Source organism: Salarias fasciatus, chromosome 14 (genome assembly GCF_902148845.1).
Source record: "Salarias fasciatus chromosome 14, fSalaFa1.1, whole genome shotgun sequence".
Taxonomy (NCBI): domain Eukaryota; kingdom Metazoa; phylum Chordata; class Actinopteri; order Blenniiformes; family Blenniidae; genus Salarias; species Salarias fasciatus.
Genome location: NC_043758.1, coordinates 18,214,146 through 18,241,464, shown reverse-complemented (window position 1 = coordinate 18,241,464; position 27,319 = coordinate 18,214,146). Strand labels below are relative to the sequence as shown.

General features: G+C 41.1%; 1 protein-coding gene across 1 annotated transcript; it reads left to right on the top strand.

The window, feature by feature from the left end:
* The first annotated feature begins 927 nt into the window (after positions 1-927).
* Positions 928-27,177, top strand: st3gal4 (ST3 beta-galactoside alpha-2,3-sialyltransferase 4). Its single transcript, XM_030108962.1, has 12 exons — positions 928-1,221; positions 7,820-7,887; positions 9,887-9,958; positions 11,742-11,823; positions 12,170-12,259; positions 13,562-13,659; positions 14,412-14,475; positions 15,070-15,165; positions 17,000-17,189; positions 17,653-17,790; positions 25,181-25,333; positions 25,420-27,177. Exons 3-12 carry the CDS (start codon positions 9,937-9,939, stop codon positions 25,507-25,509), a joined length of 1,023 nt encoding a protein of 340 aa, XP_029964822.1. The 5' UTR covers positions 928-1,221; positions 7,820-7,887; positions 9,887-9,936; the 3' UTR covers positions 25,510-27,177.
* The last annotated feature ends 142 nt before the right edge of the window (positions 27,178-27,319 follow it).

Below are 27,319 nucleotides of genomic sequence, written 5' to 3'. Positions count from 1 at the left end.
ATAAGTTATGTCACAAGACTTATCCCTTTCAAACCTTTCACATCACCTTCTAGACACAGATATACTGTAGACACAACAAAAGTGGCGAGTTATGGCTAAAACATGACGCGACAGGTTTTCAGTGTGAGCATGAAAGACTGCTGAACCTCCTTTGTTTGAAGAGGCATGAGCAAAGATTATCACTGCGTGTCAGCTCATAACCTAACCAGAACTCCCAGCACAAAACTGAACACTGCAATAACTAAAAGAAATGCAAATTCTTGTTCAAAATTTGATGGAATATAGTTTGTATTTCACAGTGTTCCACATCAAATGCTCTGAAGGATAATATGCTGCGCGGATGTTTCACTGTAGTCACCTCAGACTATATTTACAGTCGTTAGTCTTTACTTGTATTTATAGATCAGGTGGCATTTAGGAAATGCGGATTACGCTATGGACAAGTCACAGCCTGTCAGAATAGACAGACAGACAAGGATAACATGCAAACTCAAGACTGCAAACTCAAAATTTTAATGCACTAGAATAGTTTCCTTTAGCGTTCTTTAAAAATATAATGATATTAATGTATACTTAAGTCTCATTCTGGCTTACTTGAATAGTGTGCAATAAGAATGTAAGATTACATAAGAGCACCTTCCCAGCAGCCCTTAAAACGCTTTGCATTGTTGATCATATTCACTCAGCTGGCATGCAAAGCATCCATCCACTTTCTTCAAGGACACACCTGGACTGTTTATGATTTCCATCTGTCATTTTTCTTCAATCTACAATCAGACATTTGATGAAAAAATAAAATAAAAAAAACAAAACAAAAACATATCACGCCAGATGCTTTATCACACGCCAACTTCTGAACTCCATCAAGTTTTGACTCGTTGCAGGAATTCGGAGCCCGGAGCGGTGCGCATGCGCAGAGGAGGGGGCTTTAAAGAGAGAGAGAGGGAGAGAAAGAAAGCGAACCGTTACTCGCACGATAAACCCATGTCAGTAAGAGACAGAGTACCGTGGCGTGAACGCTGTGTCGTCCAGGGGGATGAGCTCCGGCACCCTCATCCCACCGCGGCTTCTCCTCTCGTGCGTGCGCCGCGGCCGGACGCGCGTTTCTCCGCCCGTCGAGCTGCGGATTTCACCAAAAGCAACGTGAACTTGGTTGCAACATCAGTGTACAGTACAGCAAGGTCGCTCCCCGGATTAAGTCTCGCCCGTCCCGCACCGCTGGTGAGTAAAAAAAAAAAAAAAAAAAAGACCGTGTCGGAGCAAACATTTGGAAGATTTGAAAGAGTTTAGGGCGCGTGAGGAGACGCGTCAAAACGCAGCGATGTGTTGGAAGTGACCCCATTGGCAACATGTCACTTTCAATTTATGTGGCGCGAGCCTTGATTCGTACATCCGCGTCAGTGCGATGAGTTAGCTTTTTGCGGGTTGATGGACAGAGAATGAAAGTGGGGACGGGATGGGGAAGAGTTGGTGTCCGTGCGGGATAATGACAGATACATTATTGAGTTTATTCAGCCCCAGAGCGCTGCTGCTGCTCAGATCTATGGGGGATTAAGTTGAAGTGGAGTCTCTGGAAGTCTCCTGCTCTTCACGGGATATGGGATTTCTTACCAAACGGGCACTGAAGACAGACATATTTTTGGTCAAGTCGTCTTGGCATCAGGATGTGAGTAACACAGTCAGTCTTTGGCAACAAGGGATTTAAACTCACTTCTGTACATCTGCTGAAATTCTTGCTGAGTTGTCCTCATTTCACATTAGATTTTTTTTTTTTTTTGCTTTCTGCATGTTATGTTCCCTTATTATTTAACTGATTGAAAAAAAAAAACTATTCAAAAATACCTGTATTTTAAATCAGAAGTCACAATAAGCACAGAAATTACAGTAAGCTGCCAAAACCCCCAAAACATGAATAGCTGAATATAAGATCAGTTTGTGTCACAGTTGAGCTGCGTTTTGGCAGGTGGGCTTCTGTAAGCCCCATTTGACAAAAGGCTCTCTCTTTGAGGAGATCCTTGTTCCTGGCTGGCCATGTGCCAGTGGTCTTCACAGCTGGACCAGGACAGAGTGCTTCCATCCATCCTCTATACTGATTTATCTAGATGAGGAAAAAACACTTTATTGAGTAACAGATACTCAAGTAAAGTTGTGGTGTGGTTGGGCATGTCTGTTTAGTTGGTGGACTGTATGCAAAAAAAAAAAAAGCAAACATTTGACTGTGCCCAGCTCTCCTAACCCCCAGGAATTTGACCTGATGTTGTCTCAGGTGTTTTATTACACAGCTGTATGGGATCCGTATTTATTCTGCCTGATCCGATACAACTGTGTAAAAACGATTTCTTCATATTTTTCTACTTTGTTTCATGTTGGTGGGGGAATCACCAAATTGAGCTTTGACTGGCACAGTGGTTGATATTGCCATGACATATTCTCTGATGCCTCTTTTATGAGAAAACAAAAAAGCATTACTCTGTTGTCAGGGTGCTATAACAGAGAAATGGATTTGTTTCCCCCACAGATGTTGGGTTTAATGGGGCTTAGGGATATTGCACATGGCAATTGTAGCACATCAGCTAAAACACATGATATGCCCTCTGCAGTGTAATGACTCATTCCTGCTTGAATCAATTAGGCTGGGTTGAAAGATATGATGAACACAAGTCATCTTTTACAGCGATTTTCACGGACCAGTGTAATGATACTCTGCTGACTGCAGTTAAGTCCTCCAGGCCACAAGTCATTTTCTGGGTTTTTTACTGATTTTTATAAAAATTGTTATGGAGTTATGAGCTCTTTCATCTTCATTATTTGCAAAGCGGCAATGTAAGAGCACTAAAATGTCTGCTGAAATTAACAGAATGCATCATGTATTTTGCAAATGTGACAGATGGAAGATTGTCAACCGATATTCTCTATCTAAATGAAAACATGTTTACAAAAAAGAACTGAAGTCTGTTCTATTAAAATGCTTTTTCTTACGGTCTTATTTACAGTATGAGAACCCTCAAATTAGTCAGATTAAATTAGGCTCTGTAATGACCAATGAATTGTTATTAATTAAAGCAGAGTTTGATGTCAGAGGCCTCTTTTAAGCACGCACGCACACACACATACACACACACACACACACACACCCTGATTCACAGGACTGAGTACATTAGAGCTGTTGTCAGGTCCTGCCCCTCACAGGTTGGCACTCCAGGCCCGGGAGGGCCACACGGACGTTTGTTTTGAATGTTTGTCTGCTCCAGCACACCTGACTCTATAATGAAATCTCCAGAAAGCCGAAAACAAGCTGCTCCTTACAGTCAGGTGTGTTTGAGCAGGAGCAACAACGAAACCATGCATGACCGAAGCCCTCCAGGATGGAGAGTGCCCTCCGTTGAAGTTGTCTCATTTGCCAGGTAGATTCAGATAAAGTGATTTAAAAAAACAAACAAACAAAAAAAAAAGTCAAATAATGTCATGTAATTTTATCTCTGATTAATATTGACTTACAAATAGCACTGTATAAAACTTAATATGGGACATGTGAACTAATAGTTGTAATGATTTCAAAATATGAATAGTGCCTTGCTTCACAGTGCTGCTATCTCAAAAGCCTTTATATCGTGAACATCTTGGTTTACTGTTTGTGGGATGACAAATGCTGACTCAATGGTATTGCTTATTCATGATGAGCAACACAAAAAGGACAGAGCTCTTCTTATCAGTGATACTGAACCTCAAATCATAAAAGGTAAATTGATTTTTATTACGCATGTAGCACATTTCCACTGCCCCCAGTGTAAAGCCCCTAAAGTGCACTTTACACAGCTAATCTCATTCATCCATTCACACACTGATGGAGGTGACTGCCTCGCTCAATCCATCTGTTGGAAGCATTTTCGTGTTCAGGATCTTGATATGTGCAAATTGTAGGAGGGCAAGAAGGTTAGGACCTTCTCTTTCGTTTAAATGTCCCACCTAGTAACAACTGAAAGAGCTTATAATAATATCCACAGAAATGTGCATTTCTTAAGCTATAAAATTATAGGAATCATGTCTCTCACTGCTTTCAGAAAGAACAATTGGTGGGACACCCCCCCCAACCCCCACCTCCTCAAAAAAAGGCTCTTTTTTTTAAATTGAATTTCTGCCCTTGAGCTCAAGCAGTGCTGCAGCCTTTTCATCACTTTAATTAACAATTTAAGCCATTTAAAATCTTGAATCCTTTGCCTGTTATCTTTCCTTTCGCTAATCAGGTTTGTTTCCCCAGGTGGGACGTCAGGTTAAGTCTTGACCTTGCGGTGGCTCGATAGTGGCAGGACGGGCATCAGTCACCGACAAGGAAAACAGCACAAGTGGCACTGAGTTGCTGTGGCAACACATATGAAAAGGGAGAAACCAAATAAGAAATTAGATTTGAGTTGAAAAGTGTCAACCATTGATCTATAATTGCTATTTTAGCCTATTATCCATTTAAGTTAGCTGTTTCACTTGTTTTTAATCCATACACTGTTTCAGTTTCCTCCTCAAAATGCATAAATGTGATGCTTCTCTTGCTAAAGAGAAACACTTTCACAGAGTTGACTTGCTCAGGATGATAAAATGCTTGAAACTATTATTTTTTGGATAAATTCTTTTAATTACACAAGCCTTGTACCTTCAGACAGCATACACCACAGTGAACATATCAGTGTGATGAAGACAAAACAAACCTGACTAAAGCACGGATCAAGTTTCCACTGTGAGCATCAAGACTCCCCAAACCTGCAGTTCAGTTCATGATTAAAACTGTTTATTCAGCACATTTAGATCACCACATTTCACATGAATTTCAGGCATATTTGCCCAACACCCATAAAAAGGTCTATCACAATCTGCTAGCCTTCAAATGTTCATTGTTAGCTGGCTACTTCATTGAAGCTGGAAATTCCAGACTGTTTTTGTTTTGCTCCTGTCACTGCTTAACCTGGTTTCCCAAGGTGATGGAACTGATCCCAGTTGTCTTTGGGTAAAGACAACCTACACCCTGGAGAGTCACCGGTCCGTCACAAAGCAAACAGAGAGACAGTCACATCAGCATCTACAGGCAAATTATGAGGCACCAATTAACCTCAAACACATATTTTTGGGAGAAAACTGGGCCCCTGGAGAAAAACCAACATGCAGACATATCTAAACTCAAACCAGGAATATTCTCACAGTGAAGCAAGAGTGTTTGTTTTGATTTTTTTTTAAATATCTTATTCATGGAACAATTTTTTTAAATGACTTTTCATGCAGGCAAGAAGAGGAAAAAACATCTTTCAGAGTTTACAATAGAAAGCTTGTGATCATTTTCCTCAAATGTAAGAATGCAAATGGTGAAAATAAGATGGATGCATGGATCAGTACATTGAAGACCACATTTACGATCAACTGTTTTCTCAGCAAACCTGAAAGTCTTAATTTTATGAGGTTTTTTTTGATGGTGCTTTAAAGCGTGCAGATGGGTTTGAAAACAGAAAGGGTTCATTAAAGCATTAAAGTCTGCAATTTCCTTGTGCACTTCTCTTCATAAAAGCGGTCAACATGTTATAAATGGGCACTAGATTTAGTGCCTCTGACTGGATTAAATACTAGGATTATGTCTTTTAGAGGTGATTTTCTATTGTGGGAGCAGACCGGGCATGTGATTTTCTTCAGAGAGTGTGCCTGTGGTTGAGAGAAATCATCTGGTTGGTACAACGGAGAGGATTTAGAGGAAAAGGTCATTTTGAGTCGTCATTCATGTCCATGCTGCAAGGACTCCACCCATTTAGAGTCAAACTGATAAATTACAAAGTAAATCTGAGAGGCCATGTAGTTCTTTCACCTCTACAGGGACGTCGCAGTGCTGTCGGTGTGTGTGTGTGTGTGTGTGTGTGTGTGTGTGTGTGTGTGTGTGTGTGTGTGAAATCGAAATGTTGGTGTGGTAACTCAAAACGAGGTTTAATGTACAAATCATCAACATGAAATCAATCAAGCAATCAGTCAATCAGTCATTCAATCAATCTTTATTTATACAGCAATTTTTGTAAAAAGTGGTGCTTGAAGGATGACTAACTGTTAAAAGATGCTCCAGTTGGGGTCGGTGAGTTATCTGTGACTAATCAATAGTAAAAAATGAAAATTGGGTGGGGACGCCTCGCTGACAACAACAGATCCATCAGTGCCACGCCAAGTCCCTATTAAGAGAAGACAATCTAACTTATGATCTAAAATCACATAATTGAGGACAAAACTTTAGTTTAAAAGAGAGCGCATGTTGGGCACGGCCATGGCTGTGCAGAACGCACACTCCTCCAGTGGAATGAGAGTTCCTGATTTAAAAGTAGTCCAGCGTCTATTAAATCTGTTAAAGGGGACATATTATGCTTTTTTCACTTTGTGAAGAGCTTCTGATAGTAGTATGTGTTGCTGTAGCCTCACTATGACATTCAAATTTGAAAATTGTCTGCTTCCTCCCTGTCTTGCTACACCACATTTTGTGAAAATGCCTGCTGAAACGGTTGAGTTTGAGTTTGGTCCGCTTATCCTGAAATAAGTGGATTTAACTCCTCCCCCTGACTGTGGACTGTGCCCCCACCGTGTGTGTGTGTGTGTGTGTGTGTGTGTGTGTGTGTGTGTGTGTGTGTGTGTGAAAGAGAGAGAGAGAGAGAAAGTGGGCGTGGACAGATGCGTTCAAGTGCATACCGAAAGCAGGCTCAGAAACAGCCTGTTCTGAGGAGGGCTCGTCAGAGCGACTTTTTAGAAACTCCGAACAAAGGATGAATTTGGGGCGAACAAACATAAATACTATGTTTTTGGGCTTCTGAGACCTATATGACATGACTCGGCACGGTACAATCAGTATCAGAGAGCACTTGTTTACCTTTCAAGTCAACATGACAGAGAACAACTCAAAGTCTAAAAAGCATCTGCCATGATAGAATAAGTGGAGGTAGTTAGTGAAGAGTTTGCCTCGACGCTCGGAATCCGGTGCTGGTTTTCTCAGCCCTCACCCGCCCTGGGAATTTGGTAGGAAGCAGCTTCAACCAATAAATTGCTGACAACAAGTTTCCCATGGAGTGCGTTTGCTGAAATTACTTCCACTGTGCTATTTCGTGGTAGATGCCTGACGCATCTTTAATCACTACAGTGTGTGACTAAGCTCTTTAAGTGGCTCGTCTGCGTTTCTTTCGCTGTCCACAGTCAGACTTCGGATGCCTTAAAGAGTGTCTGTGGTGAAGGGCACTTCTGACTGGACTGAAGCATACCCTTGCTCTTTGCTATACTTACTCCGTTCTGCATCTCGAGAGGACTTCAGCTCGCGTCGCTCAGCCATCCAGCACGGCTCACGGGTTTTTTAGGCACTCCCTGCCCTTCAGCGCGTCCTCCCTCCACTTCTCTTTTACTCCGTCTGGAACCAGTGATTATAGAGCTGAATGGACCTGATGTGTATTTAAAGGAGGTTCAAACTCTGAGTCGTAACGCTCTAATTAGATCCAGTTAACTTCATCAGCATTTAAAAGAGTGTATGATATTAAACAAATCCACAGTTGGGAACATTTTTGTCAGCTGCCATGCTTTGTTGGTATAACAGACTGTGGTTTCCCTTCATTGTGAATCAGCGCTGCTACACTTCCACTGTGCAGCGTTCTGCTCGGCCTGCTGCCTCTCAGGGGAACTTTTTTTTGTGTATCGCTGCAATTACCCATTAGTACCCCCATTAAGTGAAAGACTCGAGTTGAAAACAAAAGAGAATAACAAGCAAACCGCACAGATATTCTCCAATGGCTTTCATATGTCGGATTATTTTGTGCTCATTCCACAGGGAGAGATCAAGACTCGTTATATGCGAATCGCTGACGAAGTAATCTTTTGAGATGAAAGAGGGAAAAGGTAAGATGTTCCGTTCTTTTATCCAATTATAAGTTATATATAAAGAGAGCCTGTCAGCATGCGTTATTCATGAAATTAGTGGATTCTTTCTTTTTCTGCTTTTCAACAAATTGCACAACGATGAGCTGGACTGTGTAATTGCTCACCCACATTCGTTTCTCTTCTATACCTGCTTTCCAAGTCAAGCCCGTGGGAGACTGGGAGGAGTCCCAGCTTACTCTGATCAGTTAGTAGGGTACATCCGGGTACACTTTAAGCATTGGCAATCAGCCTAACGTGGACATCTGAGAATTGTGGGGGAAACCAAAAGGATCTGAAGGAAACTCTTGCAGACACAGTCACACAGGAAGAACATGCAGACATCACACACCACCATGGAGGTGCTATTTGGCTCTAAGTTGACACCGCTAACTATTAATACACCTGATAAATGTTTATTCGATAGAATACAACACACTAGGAAATATTTTGTTAATACCAGCAGGAAATTCATTTTTTTTTATAGTTTCAGTCCAAATATACAAACTGTTCACAGGTATGTGACAGATTGAGTAAATTAATTAATTTTTTTTTCAACAGATCAATGGGGTATTTTCACAGCTTCACTACTTCCTGAAAATAGCTGTGCACATTCTTTTCCTGCCTTACATTATTGGCCAAACTGATTAATCCAGGTGTGTCTGGTTTAGACTGCTGCAACAAGACACACCTGGATTAATCATTTTGGCCAATAATGCAAGACAGGAAATGAATGTGCACAGTTAATTTCAGGAAGTAGTGGAGCTGTGAAAATGGCCCATTGTTCAAACTTTTGCCAACAAAGACAGAGCGAAAAAAAAAAGAACTTATTTTGCATGTTTCATGTAAGAAATTTAAAAAAGAAAAAAAAGATGCACTTGGAGCTTGTGCCTGTCCACATTCTTAAGCTCATTTGTCATTTCCTAAACAATATGGTCGGAAACAAACAGAGCCTGGCCTCATGTCCGGCTCAGGATGAACACACACCCACTCCATTTGAGACCCTGAAGGCAGCGGTGTCATGTCGTGCCTCATGTTGGCAAATGGGCGTTGAGTTTTTCCCAGGGTGGCGGGGCCGGAGCGCTCAGACTTTACAGTAAAATCTGCAGCGCCTCTCTTCACGGTGATCGATCATGTGGTTTCACTCTGCAGATTCAGGCAAGCATTATTAACTGAGAGCTTTGCAGCAGTATTACGTTACTGTGATTTCAATGTGGCATGTGCATGCACATGTATCTCAAAATAGACCTTCAGCTGTGCAGTCCTTCACTTCACTATCGATTCTCGGTCATTTGTTGGTTTTGAGGCTGAGTTCAGGCATAGAAACTATTCCTGAAGGCACTCTGGGCTCTCTGCATGTCATGCATTAGCAGAGATTGAGGGTAAGATGTGCATTGTGCAATAAATAGTCAGATGTGTGTTGTGTTAAATGCCCTTTAAGCTGATCTGAGCCATAATCTGAACCCTCCAAAGCATAGCTGAACTGAGACTGATGTAGTATATCCCTCATTTCAGGGCAGTATCAGTCCTGCTTGATCCTCTTAAACTGGTCGGCCTTCATCTGCTGCCCTTCTATCTTTCAGCTTTCTATGTATGTTTCACTCTATTTCTCTTTTCTGAACTTATTTGAGTTTTCTACTTGCTTGTTCGTGTGTGTGTGTGTGTGTGTGTGTGTGTGTGTGTGTGGTGGCCTTGTTCTTTAAAATTGGCGGGGATGTCAGCCTGACAAATAAACTATGAATGCAAATGAATTTAGGTTCAACTTACGTTTAGAATTAAGATGAAGGAAGTATTTAGATTCAAGATAGCTGGAAGTGACGACAAGCAGGAACAATTTAGCAGAAGTGGCGTGTGCCCATTATGACTCAGTTTATGTGTTTTATAGCGGTTCTCCTTTCAGACTATTCGTCAGAGGTGGTTTCTATCCATGAAGTGGTTGAAGGTGGTGCTTATGAGCGCTCTTCTTTTTACAACTCACCAGGATGACTTCATGCACTGTGTAGACATGAGAAGACCAAGGAGTATGTGAAGATGTCCCAGAAGGCAACGAAAAGTAAGCTTCGATTGATTTTTTGATTGATAGCTTGAACGAACGATTGATTGAGTTTGAAGATGTGTAATATATATATATATATATATATATATATATATATATATATATATATATATATATATATATATATATATATATATACACACACACACACACACACACACACACACACACACGTGTATATATGTATACATATATGTATATATAAATATATACAAAAGAAAAACATTTCAATTAACAAGGAAAAATGCCAAAAAAAACAATAGAATCTGTCCGTAATAGGCTCTATTCTCATTGAAATCTGTGCATAAAATATACATATACATGTTTTCTGTTCAACAGATGCTGCTGATGTTTATGTTTTCGAGTAGATTTCACTGTGGACACAGCAGATTAGTCCTGTAGCTCTCAGCATAAGTAGAGCTCAGTAAAGACATTGAGATGATTACAGATCCTAACTCACTTTGTCAAACTGTGATTATATAATTAAAGCAACATGCCGTCAAAAGCCACTTTATGAAGAACATCCATATAGTATGTGCTACATGACTTCTGCCTTCACAAACGTAATATTTAGGATACAACTGATGATAATTCCAGAGGCTGTAGTTTTCACTGGGATTCATGTTGTTGAGTCTACATGTATACCAAAGGAATGACTGAATTACTTTCAACATCAGTGATCTAATAATTACGCCGATGACCATCCCTACTGCATTTATTCAATACACGCATTACGCACCCATGAACTCACTGTGTGTTATCAAACATGCTTCAGCCAGTTCAGCTCCTCTTTGTCTCCGTCATCACACAGTGCTGTTTTTAAGCTGCACTTCACCTTTAATGACTGGTAGGCAAATATATTGATCAAGTGAAGTGACAGGCAAATAGAAACTTAATAATGTGCCTCACCAGTATTTAACTTTGAATAGTATGTTAATTATTGACATAAGATATGAGTTCATCAGTCTTTACAGTTATGCTGATATGATTAAACTTACCAGCCCAAGGCAATTCAGTGAGGATTCACAAAAATTTACTCAGTGAATTAGCAAATCAAAGCCACTGAGAGGTCACAATGACACGCTCATTTGTTAATTTTTGTCATTTCTATCACACATACACCACAGTGGTGGTGGACTGGTAAACCTGTGCATTTGCCTACAGATATCGAGTACTGAGAAACTAATGAGTATCGTTTCTCAGTATCCATTTTGGTGAAAACCACACACCTGCTTCGGATGGAGAAGTGAAAGCCTTTCTTTGTTAATTAAAATGCCATGTGGTTATTTGTTTATACCATAATCGTAGGACCCATTATGACCTGAAGTGTCATGTAAACTATACTCCCTTTAGAGCAAGAGATGATCTTGCAAAGTGTATGTATTGTGTTTACCTTCACTTTCTTACGAGTGAAGTTGTATTTATATTTATTTAAAAACTTTGACTTGCTCAGATTTTGTAAAAAAAAAAAACAAGCAAACAAACAACAACTTAATTAAATGTACACTTTTTCAAAATGTGCTCGTATTTTTTTACACCAAAACAAAGCCAGCTTTAAAGCCAGGTGCAACACAAATGTTTGCATAGACCGTCCTCCGAAGACTAATGGAAATCAGGAATTTAAATGCTTCAAGGTGAAATGGTGTTGCGTCCATCTCAAAAGGCAAAAGCACATTGATGATGCAGATTATCGAGAAAGGAATAAAAGCAAATGCAGCCGCAGGTCCTCCAGACTGCATATTCTCATTTGTCTGCATCTGTTTTTGTGTGTTTACTCCAGCATGGTGCCTTAGGCTTCTCCCACTTCTCCTCTTCTTCATCTCCTTTGTCACATACTACTGTTCCTATGCCATACTTCAAAGGTAATTACACACACACACACACACACACACACACACACACACACACCAAGGCAGACGAGTCTTTCTTACTTTCTTGTGTTTTTTGGCTGCTCTGATATTGGGGTCATGCGATCACAGAATTTGCCATTTCTGGTAACTAAAGGAATCTCATGAGGCTTCAGCAGTGCTGAGTCACTAAAAGTTGAGACTGTAGTCCACATTCTAATCATGGAGTGGTTGGAGCCACAGGTCAGCTGAGGCCCTCACACACAGTGTTTCTGGACCCACTTACGGGCACTTTGCGTTTTTTTTTTTACAGAGTGAGCGCTCATTTTCATGCCATCTGTGGTAATTGTCCGTCTTTCAGCTACGGCGGCACCGGCAAGGCTCTGAACGGTAGCAAGTCGCTGTGTGGTGGCTGGATAACCCAGAAGAAGTGGGAGAGTCTTAACTTCAAGTGAGTAATGGCATGTCTGTGTGTTTTTTTGTTTTGTTTTGTTTTTTTTTACAAACAGGAGGAACTGAGAAGCTTATTAAAGGAGGAGAGCGTGCCAACGTTTTTATTTGAACTTAAGGTGCCAGTTTCCTTCAGATTTTACCAGTCACAAGGACATTTTCTTGTGAGAAAGAACATTATTATTATTTAATAATAGCAAAAAAAAAAGAGTTTCCATGTGACGATTGCAGCTAGTTTTGGTCATTGGAGTGGAATGTGGTGCTGAAACGCTCACGGGGTGGATTTATCATTAAAACCAATGCTGGACTCAACTGGATAAAGTTCTCTGGAAGTGGACAATAGCTTGTTTTGTAAGTAATAGCCTGCACACATTTGTTTTTGTTCGACTTTTTTTTTTTATCAGTTTGTCCATATTTGCGTATGCCCTCCTCTGTTAGCAAACAGTATGGCCTCCATCTGCAGCAGTTTCTCCCAAGCTTGTCAAATGTCACCGTAGACCTTCCACCGCTTGTCCTTTGACCTTTCAAACAGTTAAGATTCATAATCTCTGTGTTTACTCCCCCTGTTAAAGAACGCGATTTGTATTATGCTGTACCCGGATTGCCACATCAGTCATTAGAGTCACAAGGAGGCCTTCCAGGCAATCACAGTGACATTTCTCTAATTAGGCCCCTCCTCCGGGAGTCATTCTGATCTCCCACGGAGAGCGGGCTGGCACACAAGGATAATAAATGTCTGAGAGACTCACTGTCAAACACAGCAGGTCATAAACAGCTGGAGTCCTGAGCCGGCGAACACAGAAAGGCAACTGTTTCACATATTACAACATGCCGCATTTGTCTCCCTCCGCAGGATCTGCGAATGTTATTGTTTTCTTTTCCCTCTCCTCAGCAGAGAGAATGCCAACCGAGGATTTTAATGAGGGGAATTGCGATTGAATGACATAATGTACACGGCTGATTTTGTTATAACGAGACTGGTTTACCTGCCTAATGGATCCCAGAACGCTTGGCAAAGTTCAGGCATCCGTCGAACACAAACGGCTGTTTCTCATGTCCGCATGAACACTGTACTGTTTGGCAGTGCACATGATATTGTCTATTGTGCGGTTTGAAAGTGGTTTTAGTCCCCAAAAAAGGAAAAACTCAAAGGAGGTTTCTCCGTCCTGGCAGTCTCATGTCTCATTCATGTCCTCCCCTGCTCTTAACCACAAAACCTCCCGTAAGATAAGTCACGTATACACTGAGACACAGAACAGCAGACTTTCATGCTGCGATGCCTGATCTGAACCTTCTCTCGCAGCATCACTCGACGGACTCAGCTCTTCCTGAAACTGGAGGATTTCTTCTGGCGGGAGCATCTGTCGGAGCAGGCATTACCTTATGGCATAAAGGGCAGTGGTATGTTGACTCAAGCCTCCTCATCATGATTCACAAACCGCTCTTTAATTGGTGATTAATGTTACAACATTGACTCAGTGGGTGGAGTCGTTCACCAGTCCCATGGTCGCCCAGACAAGAAACTGAATTCCAAGTTGCTTGGTGAAAATACGTTCTACCGGAAACAAATGCCACCTCACCCAACTTATGGCTAGATCTACTAATGGCATAAACAATGTACAAACTTTTGAATTTATTTTTTTATAAATAAATGTGACCAGTGACAGATCATTTCCCATGTTTTTATGTTTAATTTTTTTTCGTCCAAATTTGGAATTATTTGCTGTAATGCCGTGATGTTTTTTAACGTCATTCACCAACATGTTGAACTCCACCACATTTTATTTTGAGCAAGTGAAGTTCAACGCTTCATTCATTCCACTGTGAAAACAGGAAAACAAACACTTACTATACTTCCTCCAGATGGTCAAGGCCGAATGCACACTGAAACCTTCATTTGAATGTTCTCGTGTGCACCTGACATCAATCCTGGTATCCTAAGTGGACCGATCAGAAAAAATACTCTCTATTTGTGTGGCAATGCAATTTTACAAGCCCAGTTTGCATGCTCACCGCCGTCCTGGTACCTCGAGGCAGCCCATAAGAGAGAAGGAGACACACGGCACAGTGTTTCAGCCTTAAAGCAGCTGCCTTAATGTGAATGCCACTCACTCTCGCTGCTTCACCTGTTGTTTTCTCTCATTCCCTCTCAGAGCTGATGCTACTCAAAGTCCTGGCTGTGACTCCAACTTATCAATTACCGCCTGACATTGAAAAGTAAGTGTCAGCAGGCTTTTGAAATCCTGGCACACACACAAGCTCTTTGTTTTGTTGCCGCAATCTGCCGTAGCTGTCCACGTACTTCATATTGATGTGTTTAATGGACATTTTATTTGACATTCCCGAGATGGGGGAGAGTCATTGTTCGATCTGACAGAGACTTGATCCAGCTTGTCCAAAGCCTGGCAGTAACACCACTAAGAACTCAAACTTAGGTTTTGGTGATGATAAGTTGTTGGTTATGCTTGACAAAATTTCTAATAAACGCATTTTAAAATGCGAATGAGGCAGGGATGTTAACTCCCAGGCATCAGTGATGAAAGCCATGCTAATAGCTTAAATATTGATTCTATAATATTGATTTTGTGCTTCCTGAAGCGTTTCCCTTTATCAGTTTTCCTGTTCCATTTCAAGTGTAATTCAAAAAATGTGTCTTACAATGAAATGAAATTTGTTGTGAACTGCACTCAGTCTTTTCTCTTTTTTTTTTGAAATCATGATTTAGTGTAAATGATTATAAGGGGAAAAAAATGATGATTTGAATAAAATATGTATATGTGATTTTTTGATTTTATTATCTTTTCTTTCCAGTCTTGAATGCAGAACCTGCGCCGTCATTGGCAATGGCTTCGCCATCAAGAACAGCTCCTTGGGAAGCATCATCAACAAGTACAACGTCGTCTTTCGGTACGCAAGCACGTCACCACACGGAAGTATCTGATAAGCATCACGTCTACTCATTGTTCCTCTTTTATCAGCTACTATAATCAAATTTCTTTATTTTAAAAGAACTTTTTATTGCCAAGCACCGGTAATAACACTCCCACAAAAAAAAAAAAAACCCCTCATATCTATCTTCATGTTTCAAGACAGTTATAACCGGGAAATTAGTAACAGACACATCTTGGATGACCTTAAAACTGGAGCGTTGCAGATTCTTTCCCTTTCCAACTCTTAAGAGAAGGATATAAATTCACTTGGCTGCAGACGGCTGATGGACGCCGTCCAGCCTCACAACATCTGACTCTGACACAGAGCCGTCCTCGCGGCAATTAGTGAAATTTTGATTCAAATAAAGGTCTTTCAAGGAGAAAAGCAAAGCATTTACTCACTCAGGGACTAAGGCACTTTGTAAATCTGACTTTACAGCTTTGGAATGAACCCATGCATTCTGAGTTTTTATAAGCCCGTTTCAAACAGCTCGAATTTGGCTCGGCCACAATGCATTTTTCTGCCTCCCCTCCGCACCGCCGCCGCCATCAGCCGCCGTCCTCCGCTTCCCTCACATGTCTCTCCTCAGAAACTTTGGTTTCCCGGCCAATTCCAGTCGGGTTATTGACACTCGGCGCTCGGTGAAATGCCTGAGTGTTTGACGTCAGCGGGCTGCTTCTGTCATAGAAACGCAGTCAGAGCGTTTTAAAGCCTGTCGAGACTTAAGCTTCCAAAGCGCACACTAATCATTAGACAAAACAAGGCCTCTGTGTGTGTGTGTGTGTGTGTGTGTGTGTGTGTATGTGTGCTGCAGCGTTAATTAACTACTGAAGGGATGGAGTTACGGTGTGAATTTACAAGCTTTTGTCCAGGAATTTGTTCAGCGCAATAAAACATCAGTGTTGAGCCCTCCACATTCTTATTGTAGACAACTGTTTTTTTTCACAGCATGCTTTCACATATGAGATGCTTGCCACACTGTGACACTACAATTCAACAGTAACTTCATAAAAAAATAATATGCAGTTATAGGATTGAATGAAGTAAATATGTTAAAATGCAATTTCTAATTAGCAACCTTTTGCATGCTTGATATTAATGCTGATAAGAAATGTTGCTCATGTGGCTCAACAGTCTAAAACGAAATACCTCAAAACAACACGATTAGTAAATCTGTTATTTATTGGAAAGCCTGAACAAATAATAATGTTTCAAGGCCTGATTTAAAAGAAGAGAGTGTGTCAGCAGCCCTCAGTCGTTCAGAAAGTTTGTTCCAGGGCGGAGGAAGTAAAAGTACTTTCACCGAGTTTCTTGTGATTCGGAGACACACCTCTTCCTGAGGACCTCAAGCATCTGCCTGCTTCATATTCTGTCAGTTCCTTTGCATGCCCCTATTTCCTCTGCTCTTTTAAAAGTCAGCTTAAATAAATAAGTGAGTGATGAATACATTTGCTCAAAATAGTACAAAATTTATTTTTAATGAAAAGTTGAAACCATGGCATCCTGAAACCTGGATTCCTTCATAATTTGGGGATATTATGTAATATGTCAATAAGAATAGACTGAAACCTGACTTGAATCTGAAGAGAAAGTCCTACTTCAACATCAGATTTTATTTCTCTTGACTGTTTCAGTCTGGGCTGTAACACAGTATGCACACTCGTCCGTGTTTCGTCACATTTTAAGCAGCACCAGCCCTTGTGGGACAAAGAATTGCACATCAAACTCAGTTGTATTCTTCCAATCCAAATGTTTGAGTTTTGAAGTCTCAGTCCAGTTTCCTGAGTGTAACAGCGTGTTCCCGCTCCAGGCTGAACGATGCCCCAGTGAGAGGCTACGAGGACGACGTGGGGAACAAGACCACCATGAGGTTCTTCTACCCCGAGTCCGCCTCCGCCAACCCCGGACTGCACAACGAGCCCAGCACTCTGATGGTCATGGTGCCTTTCAAACAGCAAGACCTGCGGTGGCTCAAAGAGATCCTCTATAACGAGAAGAGGGTACAGGATATGTGTGAGAATGCACTCTCTCACACACACACACACGCACACACGCACACTCGCACAGCCTCTCACTTCCTCCCAAAACTCTCCGCTGTTTAGTTTCCAGCCCCTTGCCAGGCGTCCGTATCGGGATCAAGTGCTTAAATGGTTCGACTCCAGTGATGCCACTGGCCTTTTGAGTTAAATGCAGTTTCCATCACAGACATCCTTCACTCTGTTGCTCCCAGCACCTCCGGCCCCCACTGCTAATAGTTGCAGGGTCATTACCCTCTAATTTGCACATCGATTTAGTTCCCTCCAGACATGAGGGAGTCATAGGTTCGGTCGTGTCTCTGTTTGCATAAATGAATGCATTCTACTGACTAAAAATAGCTGACTTCAACTAACTGTCCTTTCTGTTCCTTGCAGTTTCATGAGATTCTTTTTGTTGTCCTTCTCCTTTTCTCTGTGTGCATTCCAGGTCAGGAAAGGTTTTTGGAAGCCCCCACCTCAGATCTGGTTGGGGGATGTGAGTAAAATCAGAGTACTGGACCCACACTTTTTACACCAGACTGCAGACAGACTGCTGCAGATCCCTCTGCACCCCAACAGCAAACAGGTGAGGGATCACCTCCATCTGAATTCCTTTGGGGATCAAATGCATACTGGAATTTTTAGCCTTAAACATGACCTGAACTTCGCTTCTTTTTGCTTTTGCTGATTCTTTGTCTCAGAATTGTGCATTTATGGCTCTTTCGGTGGCACTTTTCACTCCAGATCCTTCCCCTTTTGTTTGCCCCCCCCCCCACCACCTTTCTCTCATCCTTCTCTGTTTTTCTCCTTCTGCCCTTCACCACTTCCCACATGAATGTTAACAAGGGCGGATGGAGCATCCGCTGATTAGCCACAGCTTCTCGAGCGAAATGTCTTGAGCCTGGTGATAAACAGTTTATTGGACGAGGCATCCCTCTGCAAATGTGTAGGTGAAATGCTGAAGGTCAGTAGCAGTAACCCAAAAACATGAAGATTAGCCTCTGCTTGGCATCCTGCTATCTCATTACAAGATAAGCACCTCTTGTCTTACAAGCTTCACTGTGGACCCCTGAAAAATAATTGGCTTTTGAAGGAAAGCCAAAATATTGTATATGTTTTAGTCAGACGCTCGGGAAAGCATCCAGAATGTAGAACTCCACTCACTATTTTTTTTTCTCCTGGGTTTGATGGTTTACTTGTTCTTTGCCGAATTTGTTTTGAGAAATTTTGGCTCAGGCAAGTTACTATGAAAGACTAGAAACCTCAAGCTAAACAAATGCGGAAGCATTCCCCTGAACCCACTCGTGCGAGAGAGCACCAATTGTGCAATGAGAACACATGACGCATAACTTTTTTTGCAGATCAGATCTTGAAACACCCAGGGATTCAGCTTGGGCCACAATTCATGTGGAGTGAAGTTTTTATTGCATCCCATCTGCCAAGTGGGACTGGCGTGTTTGCGTATGGATTGTTCCCCATGTGGACCCAGGCCAAGTTGTGTTTTTGGTTCTGCTCGTCTCCCGAGTCCTCTTTGTCAAAGAGTGACAGGGCGGTTACTCTTTTGAACTGCAAAACACAACTGGATGGTGCCTGAGAAGGGAGAGCAGTGGGAAGGCAGCGATCCTGCAGGCAGTCGACAGGCGAACCCGACAGGAGCTCTGCGCCATCTGCGCAGACGGTATGGAAAGAGCCCGGGGCGAGAGGAAGGTGGGCAAGAGGAGGAGGAGGAGGAGGAGGAGGAGGAGGTGGAGGAGGAGGAAGATGTTGAAGACTGGGACCTGCAGGTTCCTAAAATTTGTAGAATTGAAACTAATCTGAATCTAAAATTTCCCCCTGACATATGTTGAAAGCATGATGGAACTTTGATCCGTTCCGTCATCATCAGTCTGTTTTGTTGGAGTCCTTGTTTTCTGTCCCGGGGTCTCCGTCATCCGCCAAACACCAGCAGGAGTCCTGACTGCAGCGGGCCTCCTCGCAGCACATACCCCCACCCTCCCTCAGTTAATGACCCAGCTGGATAGACAAGGACCTCCTCAGCACACGCACGCGCACACGCACGCGCGCCCGGCACAAGATCTCACACATGCAAACACTTTCTGTTCCCTCTCCCTCTCTCTCCTTTGTGCACATCCCACAACATTTTACGCCTGTTTTCCCGAGTGAAAAAATTGTGCACAACTTTTGTAGGTCTGGCTGCCCCTTACCCCCTCCTCTCGCCTCCCGCCCCTCACCAAGGATCCTCAGGCCTATGTCCAAACTATGCGCCGGGCTGCTGCAGTTCGCCCGTGCTCTGGCGACCACATGAGGCTGACGCGTACAGAATGTCAGCTGCGTCCCATTGCGGGGCGCTCGTCGGTGTCTGGAGTGAAGAGAGACTCAGAGCAGTATCTTAAGTAGGGTTTCAGCCTCTTCTCGCGGCTGATATTTAGCTCCAACACACTTTACTTTGGGGAAAATCTAACCGCTCGTGCCACTGAGTCCAGCATTTTCCCTGATACATGTTGTACTCATGCTCTCTTCTTGCTAATCGCTCAGGGAAGCCTGCAGTCGTGAGCCTGTCCCTGGGACATCCGAGTGCTGCTGCTGATAACCGATGATTCCTTCTTATTGCACGCTTGCTTAGTCTAAGCTGATGCCTCTTTTGCCAAATGGTACTCAGCATGATAAGTGGAATTTACATGGATCTGAAAGTGGAGTTTATTGTTTTGTTTTTTTTAGGGTTTTTGAGTGAGTGGCTGGCAGTTTCTGGGTGTATATAGCGCATGCAAATAAAACTTCATCAATGCAGTGCACCTGCACACTCAAAGTACTGAAACTGAACAAAGTGAAGGATGGTTTCCAAATACTGGAGGGAAGAATCAGTCTATTAAACACATATTTTACAGTCACTTGTATTTTAAATCAGAGAGAGATACAATTTATTCTCTCCACTGGAATGAAGCTGCTTCACCAGCTGATCAGATTGAAATATGTCAAATAAATATCTTTTATGATAGATGTAGAACAGGGCTGACAGCTGTCACGCATTTTGGCCAAATATTAGACTTTGCTGAACTACTTGTTACATTGACATTTCATTTAGTTCTAAAACCTGCTTTTAATGAATCTGCTTCAATCCATGCTCATTTTCTCAAGATTGTTTTTCCTCTAACCACACGTGGGAAAATTGCTACCTTTTAAATTTAACTTTGCAGCTGCTTATTTCCATGGCGACCATCTCAGATGGAAGTGTCTACTGTTAAAACAGGTCGGCCCTAAAAGACTCGGTCTGCGTCAGTTTTCTAGATGTGGGAAGGACCATTAACTTACATAAAGATCAATCCTTCAGTCCAAGGTAATCAGTAAACCTCGTTAAAAGAAAATATTTTTCGTGTGTCGTGGCATACATTGGAACATTGCACGCACCGGGTGACAGAAATGTCGTTACAGCCCAGCTTCTTACAGAAGCAAAGGGAAAAAGCATGCTGTACTTTGCAGTGCGATGGGAAAAGCTTCCTCCTCCTGCCTCTGCGAGCGTGGATAATCGCTGACAGAGTTGCATGGACGGGGCAAACAACACAGTGACATGTCTGTGCAAAAGCAGAGCCGGCCGGGGGCAACACAACAAATGTTTCTCATCTCATTAAATCTGCACATTAGCTTTATTTCTTGTTTTTCCAAAACAAGCCAAAATATGCCGGCAGGGTCAGATAATGTCTTATTTATTTATTTTCTTCTGTGTTTATCTGTTCATTTATTTATTTTTTTATTTACAACAATAAGAGATCTCATGCGTGGAGATGTAGTAGAACGTATGAAAGTGTTGCTTTCAGGGGAACTGAGGTTTTAAGTAATGGAATACTTACAGTATACATAATTACTGCAAGTAATTGTAAATTTAAAATTCAATTCAAGGTTCTTCCAGCAATCTTAATCTACAGCAGCTTGTCTAGAAAATGCTTCAGGGTGGCCTGAGCCCACCCTAACTGTTGACTTTATTAAACAGAAAAGTTTTAGGTATTGTCTTAAAAGCTGAGACTGTGTCAGATTCCAGAACTATAACTAGGAGCTGGTTCCACATGAGAGGAACCTGATAGCTGAGAGCACTGCCTCACACTCTACTTTTAGAAAGCCTTTTTTAGAAAGCATTTTAAATATGATGGAGTCTGCTTGTTAAGAAACCTTTGAGTTAAAAGAAGAATTTTGAATTCTAATCCAGATTAAACAGGAAGCCGGTGAAGAGAAGCTAATATTGGGGTGATGCGATCTCTCCTGCTGGTTCGTGTTGATAATGGAGTTATCAGTGAAGTTAATGGAACGTTTCCTCGCAGTGTTCCCCACAGGAAGGATATAATATGAATAGCATCGGTCCTGAGACAGGATTCTTCATAGAACTTCTTCTGATGTTTCTACGTGTCGACACATATGTCCATCGTTTTGTTTTAACCGGCATGAAGACAATTCAGAGTTACAGTGAGAGCATCAAAGCAGCAAACATTTGCAGACTTTTCATGAGGAAGCACAAGTGACTGTGGAAAGGAAAAAAAAACAACAACTCTTCCAAATCATTTATAATTTTATATGAACTTTTTAGAGTGGCGTGGATCAGGGCAGTTGACAGAATTTAAAGAGGGATACAATAAAGATAAATATATGGTAACATTTAGCAATTCCTGAGTGTCCTTCAACTTTAAACTGTGTCTTATAAAGAAGCTCAAGGCATTGCTGTTTCACAATGATCTGAATGGGATGACTATATTTGGACTTTTTGTTCTTTCTACTGAGTGCCATCGAAAACCCATTCAATATTGACTCCATCACACAGCAGCCTAACGCACAACATCATCCTTCTGGGGTTAAATTTGTTGCAAAAACAATGAGAAGCAGCATAAAATGAGCTTTAATAATCACAAGCAGCAAAGGAAGAGAAGTCATTGGGAGTAATTTCGGTGGTTTTCGATAAGGACCCCGGCTGCATTTTGTGAAGCCGTTCTGTTTCATAAATTACAGGCATGATGCTGTAATTAAGTCATTGACAGCAGAGAAATGACAGGAAATGAGGGTTGAGAGAAATGAGACATGGCATAGCGAATTTGTGTCGAGATCTAAATCACTTGACCGCAGTGAAGTCCTGATTAAGTAGATTTCATTTAACTTTTTTTCTTGTTGAATTTGAGTTGATTATTCTGGTTTGAGCTGGGGATTGTGGGAGACTCTGATGTTTTAGTTTATTTTAGCATTGTTTTTGGATAAAACTACTCTCCGTTTTGGGCTGCTCAGGCAGTCACTGCTGCCTCGGATTATCAGCGGATCTCACATTTTGAAGAGGAAGATGTTTGTCCTCTGCATAAAAGAAAAACAGACTCATAAAATTACGAAGTGGTTGGACATTCTCTTTCAACTGGCAACTTAAGCCGACTTTCATATATCTGACTTTGATATAAGCTTTGAGCATCTGAAAAAAAATGCCTTTATAGTTGCACTTTGCTCCTGTTCCAAGCGCTTCTTACATTTTTGAACTGAAAGAATTATATATTTTAACTGCAAGTAAATCATTCTTCAAATATTTTGCTTCAGGAGAAAGAAAAAAAATGGAATCTTACGAAGAGAACAGAGAGCTTCCTGGCATCAGGAGAGCTTCTTTTGAGGACAGCCTGGAGCAAGCGAGCCTGTAGAACAGGGGTCTGCAACCTGTGGCTCTCTAGTCTCTGTACTGGCTCCATGAAGCTCTCACAATATGAAACGTGAATAAACATTTGAGTACTTTTACAAAAATCACTCTTGATTCAAAAAGGGATTCAAAAAAGGTACGAGTGAAACTTAAACCACAAAAAATGGGGGAAAAATTTATTGAATGGCTTAAAAAAATCAGAAATGTTTAGAATTTCTAAAAGAAGAAAATGTTTACAAAACTACTTACAAGGAGGTAAAATGGTTAAAACTGCAAAAATTCAAAAATTGTCTACAAAAATGCTTGAAAAGAGGAATGAAATTGTGAAAATTAAGTAGATATAGAGGTGAAATTGTCAGAAAATGTTTACTATCATGAACTGAAGTTAAAACCGTAAATACATCATTAGATATACTTTTTGTTTGTGCAGCAAAACTATTATGAAACTTCATAAGCTACATAAGCCTAATTTTCTAGGTGACATGTGCTTTGCAGCTCCAGATCAACTTGATTTGGGCCGAAAGTTATAAAAATGACTGTTTTGGTCACAAAGGTTGCAGACCCCTGCTGCAGAATAACCTCAGTTTACAGGGTGACGCTGTGTTTAAGTACAGTGAGATGCTACAAGCACACAAATCTAAAGAAGATACATCTGTGCTGTAGGAATGATACAGTTTTATTGTGTTTTGACAGATCCCATGACCCTGTGTCAGATCCACACATGAGGTTTCAAATAAATCAAGATGTTAAGATTAACTTGCATGCTGTGTCTCTCATTTAAAGCTTTTTGAACTAGAATGTGGTAGAGTTCAAATTACACTATACTATTTTGCTATTGTAGATTTTAAAATTTAATTAAATCAATAATTAATTAGCCGAAGACAAACTTGAAGTTAAAACGTGCTCATGGGGCTGCATTCTGCACGTGCGTCACCTTCCAGCTGCAACTCGTGTTTCCCTCTGCTGACATCTAGTGGTCAAATAAGAGACTCTTCAATTTGGAATTATGCCTGCACATTGAGTTAGTTGGTAGTCGTTTTGCCGGTTATTTATACACGTATAGTATACAGACTAAAGACCACTGGATCAAGTGGGATCCGTGTTTATTATCTTCAGTGAGAACTATTTGAGAAATACTTTACCTTTTGAATGACTGTATTTTTGATGAAGACGCAAACATTTTCATTTGCGTTGATAAGGACGAGAAAGAATAAAAACTATATCTAAAGCAGATCAAAATGAAGCTATGTTTAGATAGTTTAGATGTGTTGAGAAGAGACCGAGCTGCCGAAGGAGGAATAAATTCATAAAATGCAATAACGGATACATCAGGAATGTATTAATTTATGTCTGTTTGGCTTATCTGTTCAGACTATCATAGATTAAAAAGCATGCAATCATTCAAAATAATTAATATTATCTTATTTCAGTAATTGTGAATAAGAGATTTGGAAGTCACTCTTGACATGGGTCCATGAGCAAGGCATTCAAACTTCATCAGGAAGGGCATCCTGCATTAAACTTGGGCTACATCCCATTGTTTAGCGCTCAAAACAGCTGTCAGACAAGAAAAAGTAAATTAAAATAGTAAATTGTTTGTACTACAAACACTCACATTCACTTCATACAAGATTTAATTTTTTTTTTTTTTTTTTTTTTTTTTTGCTTATAAATGCTTGTAAAGCAATTTCAGGTGACTTTTCACAGCCTTTTTTTATTTCAACATTCTTATTATTTTAGCCACTGTAATGCAAATGGTTTAAATTATCTTCACGTTTGATACAGCTGGATATAAGTAACACACTTTCATCATTTCTGTAACATCTGGTTAACACAATGGGGAGTTTTGGACCTTGAACATTTCCTTTAACCTATGATAACAACACACATAATCAAGTGGCTTAGGTTGTTGCTCAATCTTTATCTTCCTGTCACAGCTGAAGGGATTTGGCATGCATTCTTCTCATATCCATGACTAATAGGTTGTGTATGATTTCTTGACAGTTTTAAAACCGAAAGCGGTGAAATCGGGTACAATATGTGCAGTTTCCCTTCCAGTGACCTGCAGGAGCTCTGCAACAAAAGCGTCCCATCACAGACAAACTTAACCAGAGTCAGACATGTTTTTAAGATGCACAATCGAAATGACAGTAATCCTGAATGGAAAAACTCATTGATTGTACACGATCAAAAATCTCACTTTCTGCAGATCATTTCATGAAGTGACTGATTCAGAACAATCTCCTCTAATCCTTTGATGTTAATGTCTGACACTTTCAAACCAAGCGCTCTAAAGGTGTGTGACTTTCTGTGTCGTTTGTTTCAGATGCCAGTGCATCCGACCACGGGTATCCTCGCCGTCTTTGTCGCTCTCAACTACTGTGATGTGGTCCACGTTGCTGGATTCGGATACCCCGGCTCAAGGACCCCGCGGCAGCCGATCCATTACTATGGATACGACACCATGAAGTCTATGAAAGTGGGTAAAGTTAGTTTCTTTCAGCGTTTCCAAAGCCTCACTGCTCCGAACACTGATGTTTCTCCGCCTCCTCTTCTCTGTTGCAGAACTCATACCACGACGTCAAACACGAAGCTCAAGTCTTAAAGAGACTGGAGGATTCTGGAGCCATTTCATACCTGCACCAGCATTTATGATGCAGACTCTTCCAACAATCAAGGAACAATTACAATTTAAAATTTGGTTTTGGGAGCTTAATGGGACACCAGCGTGCCTTCAGCAGGGGGATACAGGGTCTTGTCCTGGTTCATTGCTGGAATCAAGCATCTCACAGCTGCTGCTCAAATGAGATGTGTTTCCTCCAGAAGATCGATGTTTTATCATTGAACTGCAAAGCAGATGATTCTGGATCATTCCTTCTACATGGTTACAAACTCAGTGTCTCTTGGACATATTTTTTTCCTCTGAACTGACAGAGACAGAGATGTGCTGGAGTCTGATGGGATTTTAGCACCAATGAGAAGAAATGACCTGCTCACAAATCTACAGCTAGATTAGCTTTACTATTGGAGTGAACTGTCTTTAGATTGTTCATTTTTCACGATCTGATTAAAATAAGTGACTTATTAATTTATTGAGGAATTTTTTTAGATACATATGATGGTACTTCTGGATCTTTTTAATGTACATAATGAAGAAAAATTAAAAAATTACCAAAATTATTTTAAATTAATATTTTGTTTTGCCTGCTTTTTCTGCCGTTTGCTGCTAATCTGACCAAGCCGACCTCTCATGCTGTACCACTGATCACCACTAGATGGCAGAGAGTCTCTGTTGCATTCATGACGTGCTCCTGGTAGTCTTTACTGCACTGCACATGGTGCAGTCATGCAGCAGCACATCTTTAAGCGCCTGGGGTAATGGCAACAGGGAAACTTGCACTAGTCCATGTGCAGGGCCACGCATCTGCAGTACGAACATCTGGAAGACCAGAAATTTGCACAATGCTGATAATTGAGAATGACTAGCACACAGCTGCCACTGGCGACAGATGTTAATGATGGTTTGTGCTCCGCGTACACGTGGCCCTCCGTATTAGCGCTGACATGCATGGAGCGGGGCCCTCGGCGTTTAGAAACCGTGGTTACTCACATCTTAGCACGGCAGCCGCTGTGACGGGGGGCCAGCTCATCATCCGGCACCAGAATAACACAAGACAGCTGATCTCCTAGAAATCACTAAATCATACAGTAAACGCTGTAGTACAATCATTTTTCCGCTATTAGTATGAATGTAGCCTGCTGCATGACCATTGTGATACTACCACCGTGTGCTGCTGCTGAAGCCCAGCTTTAAGTGCCAATACACTTGAGTGCGGTGTTGCGTCTTTTGAATAGTGATGCACACGTTCTTCTCAAGGTCAGAGCATGAAAGAGTTATCGTCGGGCTGCGATTCACCGCACTGAGCTCAGCACACAACTTTGAAATAATGTTTCTACGACGAGACGTCAGCCTAAAATATGACATGGTTCTAATATGTCAACAAAACAGGATGCTGTCATTACAGTAATGTGTGATTCTAGAAAAGCCATATATACCACAGTAACACCGGTCACATGGAGGGTAAGTCATTTTCAATTCATTATTAAATTTGATGGCAGTGCCACATTAAAATTATATTTATATATTATTAAAAGGCCTGTGTCATCTCACAGTGGTGTTTGTTGATTGTGTTTTTACACATGTGCTTTTACTGAATGATTAGATTTTGTGGCAAAAAGTATTTAACTGCAATGTGTTCTCTCAATTTTCTTGTTATTATTCCCTAAACAAAATCCTGCCAGTCTTTATGGATATTGGGAGATTTTTAGAGACAAGTCTTTAATTCACTGTAGTTGTTTGTGTTTGTGATTGTGGAATCTTCAACCTCTTTTTGAAATACATTTCACTTTGAGAAACCTTTTTTAATTTTTCTTTTTTTTAAATAAAATTCAAGATGATTTTTTT

Coding starts and splice junctions, on each gene's coding strand:
- st3gal4 (XM_030108962.1), top strand. CDS start 9,937: ATGTCCCAGAAGGCAACGAAAA. Junction 11,824..12,169: donor TCCTATGCCATACTTCAAAG/GTAATTACACAC, acceptor TCCGTCTTTCAG/CTACGGCGGCACCGGCAAGG. Junction 12,260..13,561: donor TGGGAGAGTCTTAACTTCAA/GTGAGTAATGGC, acceptor CTTCTCTCGCAG/CATCACTCGACGGACTCAGC.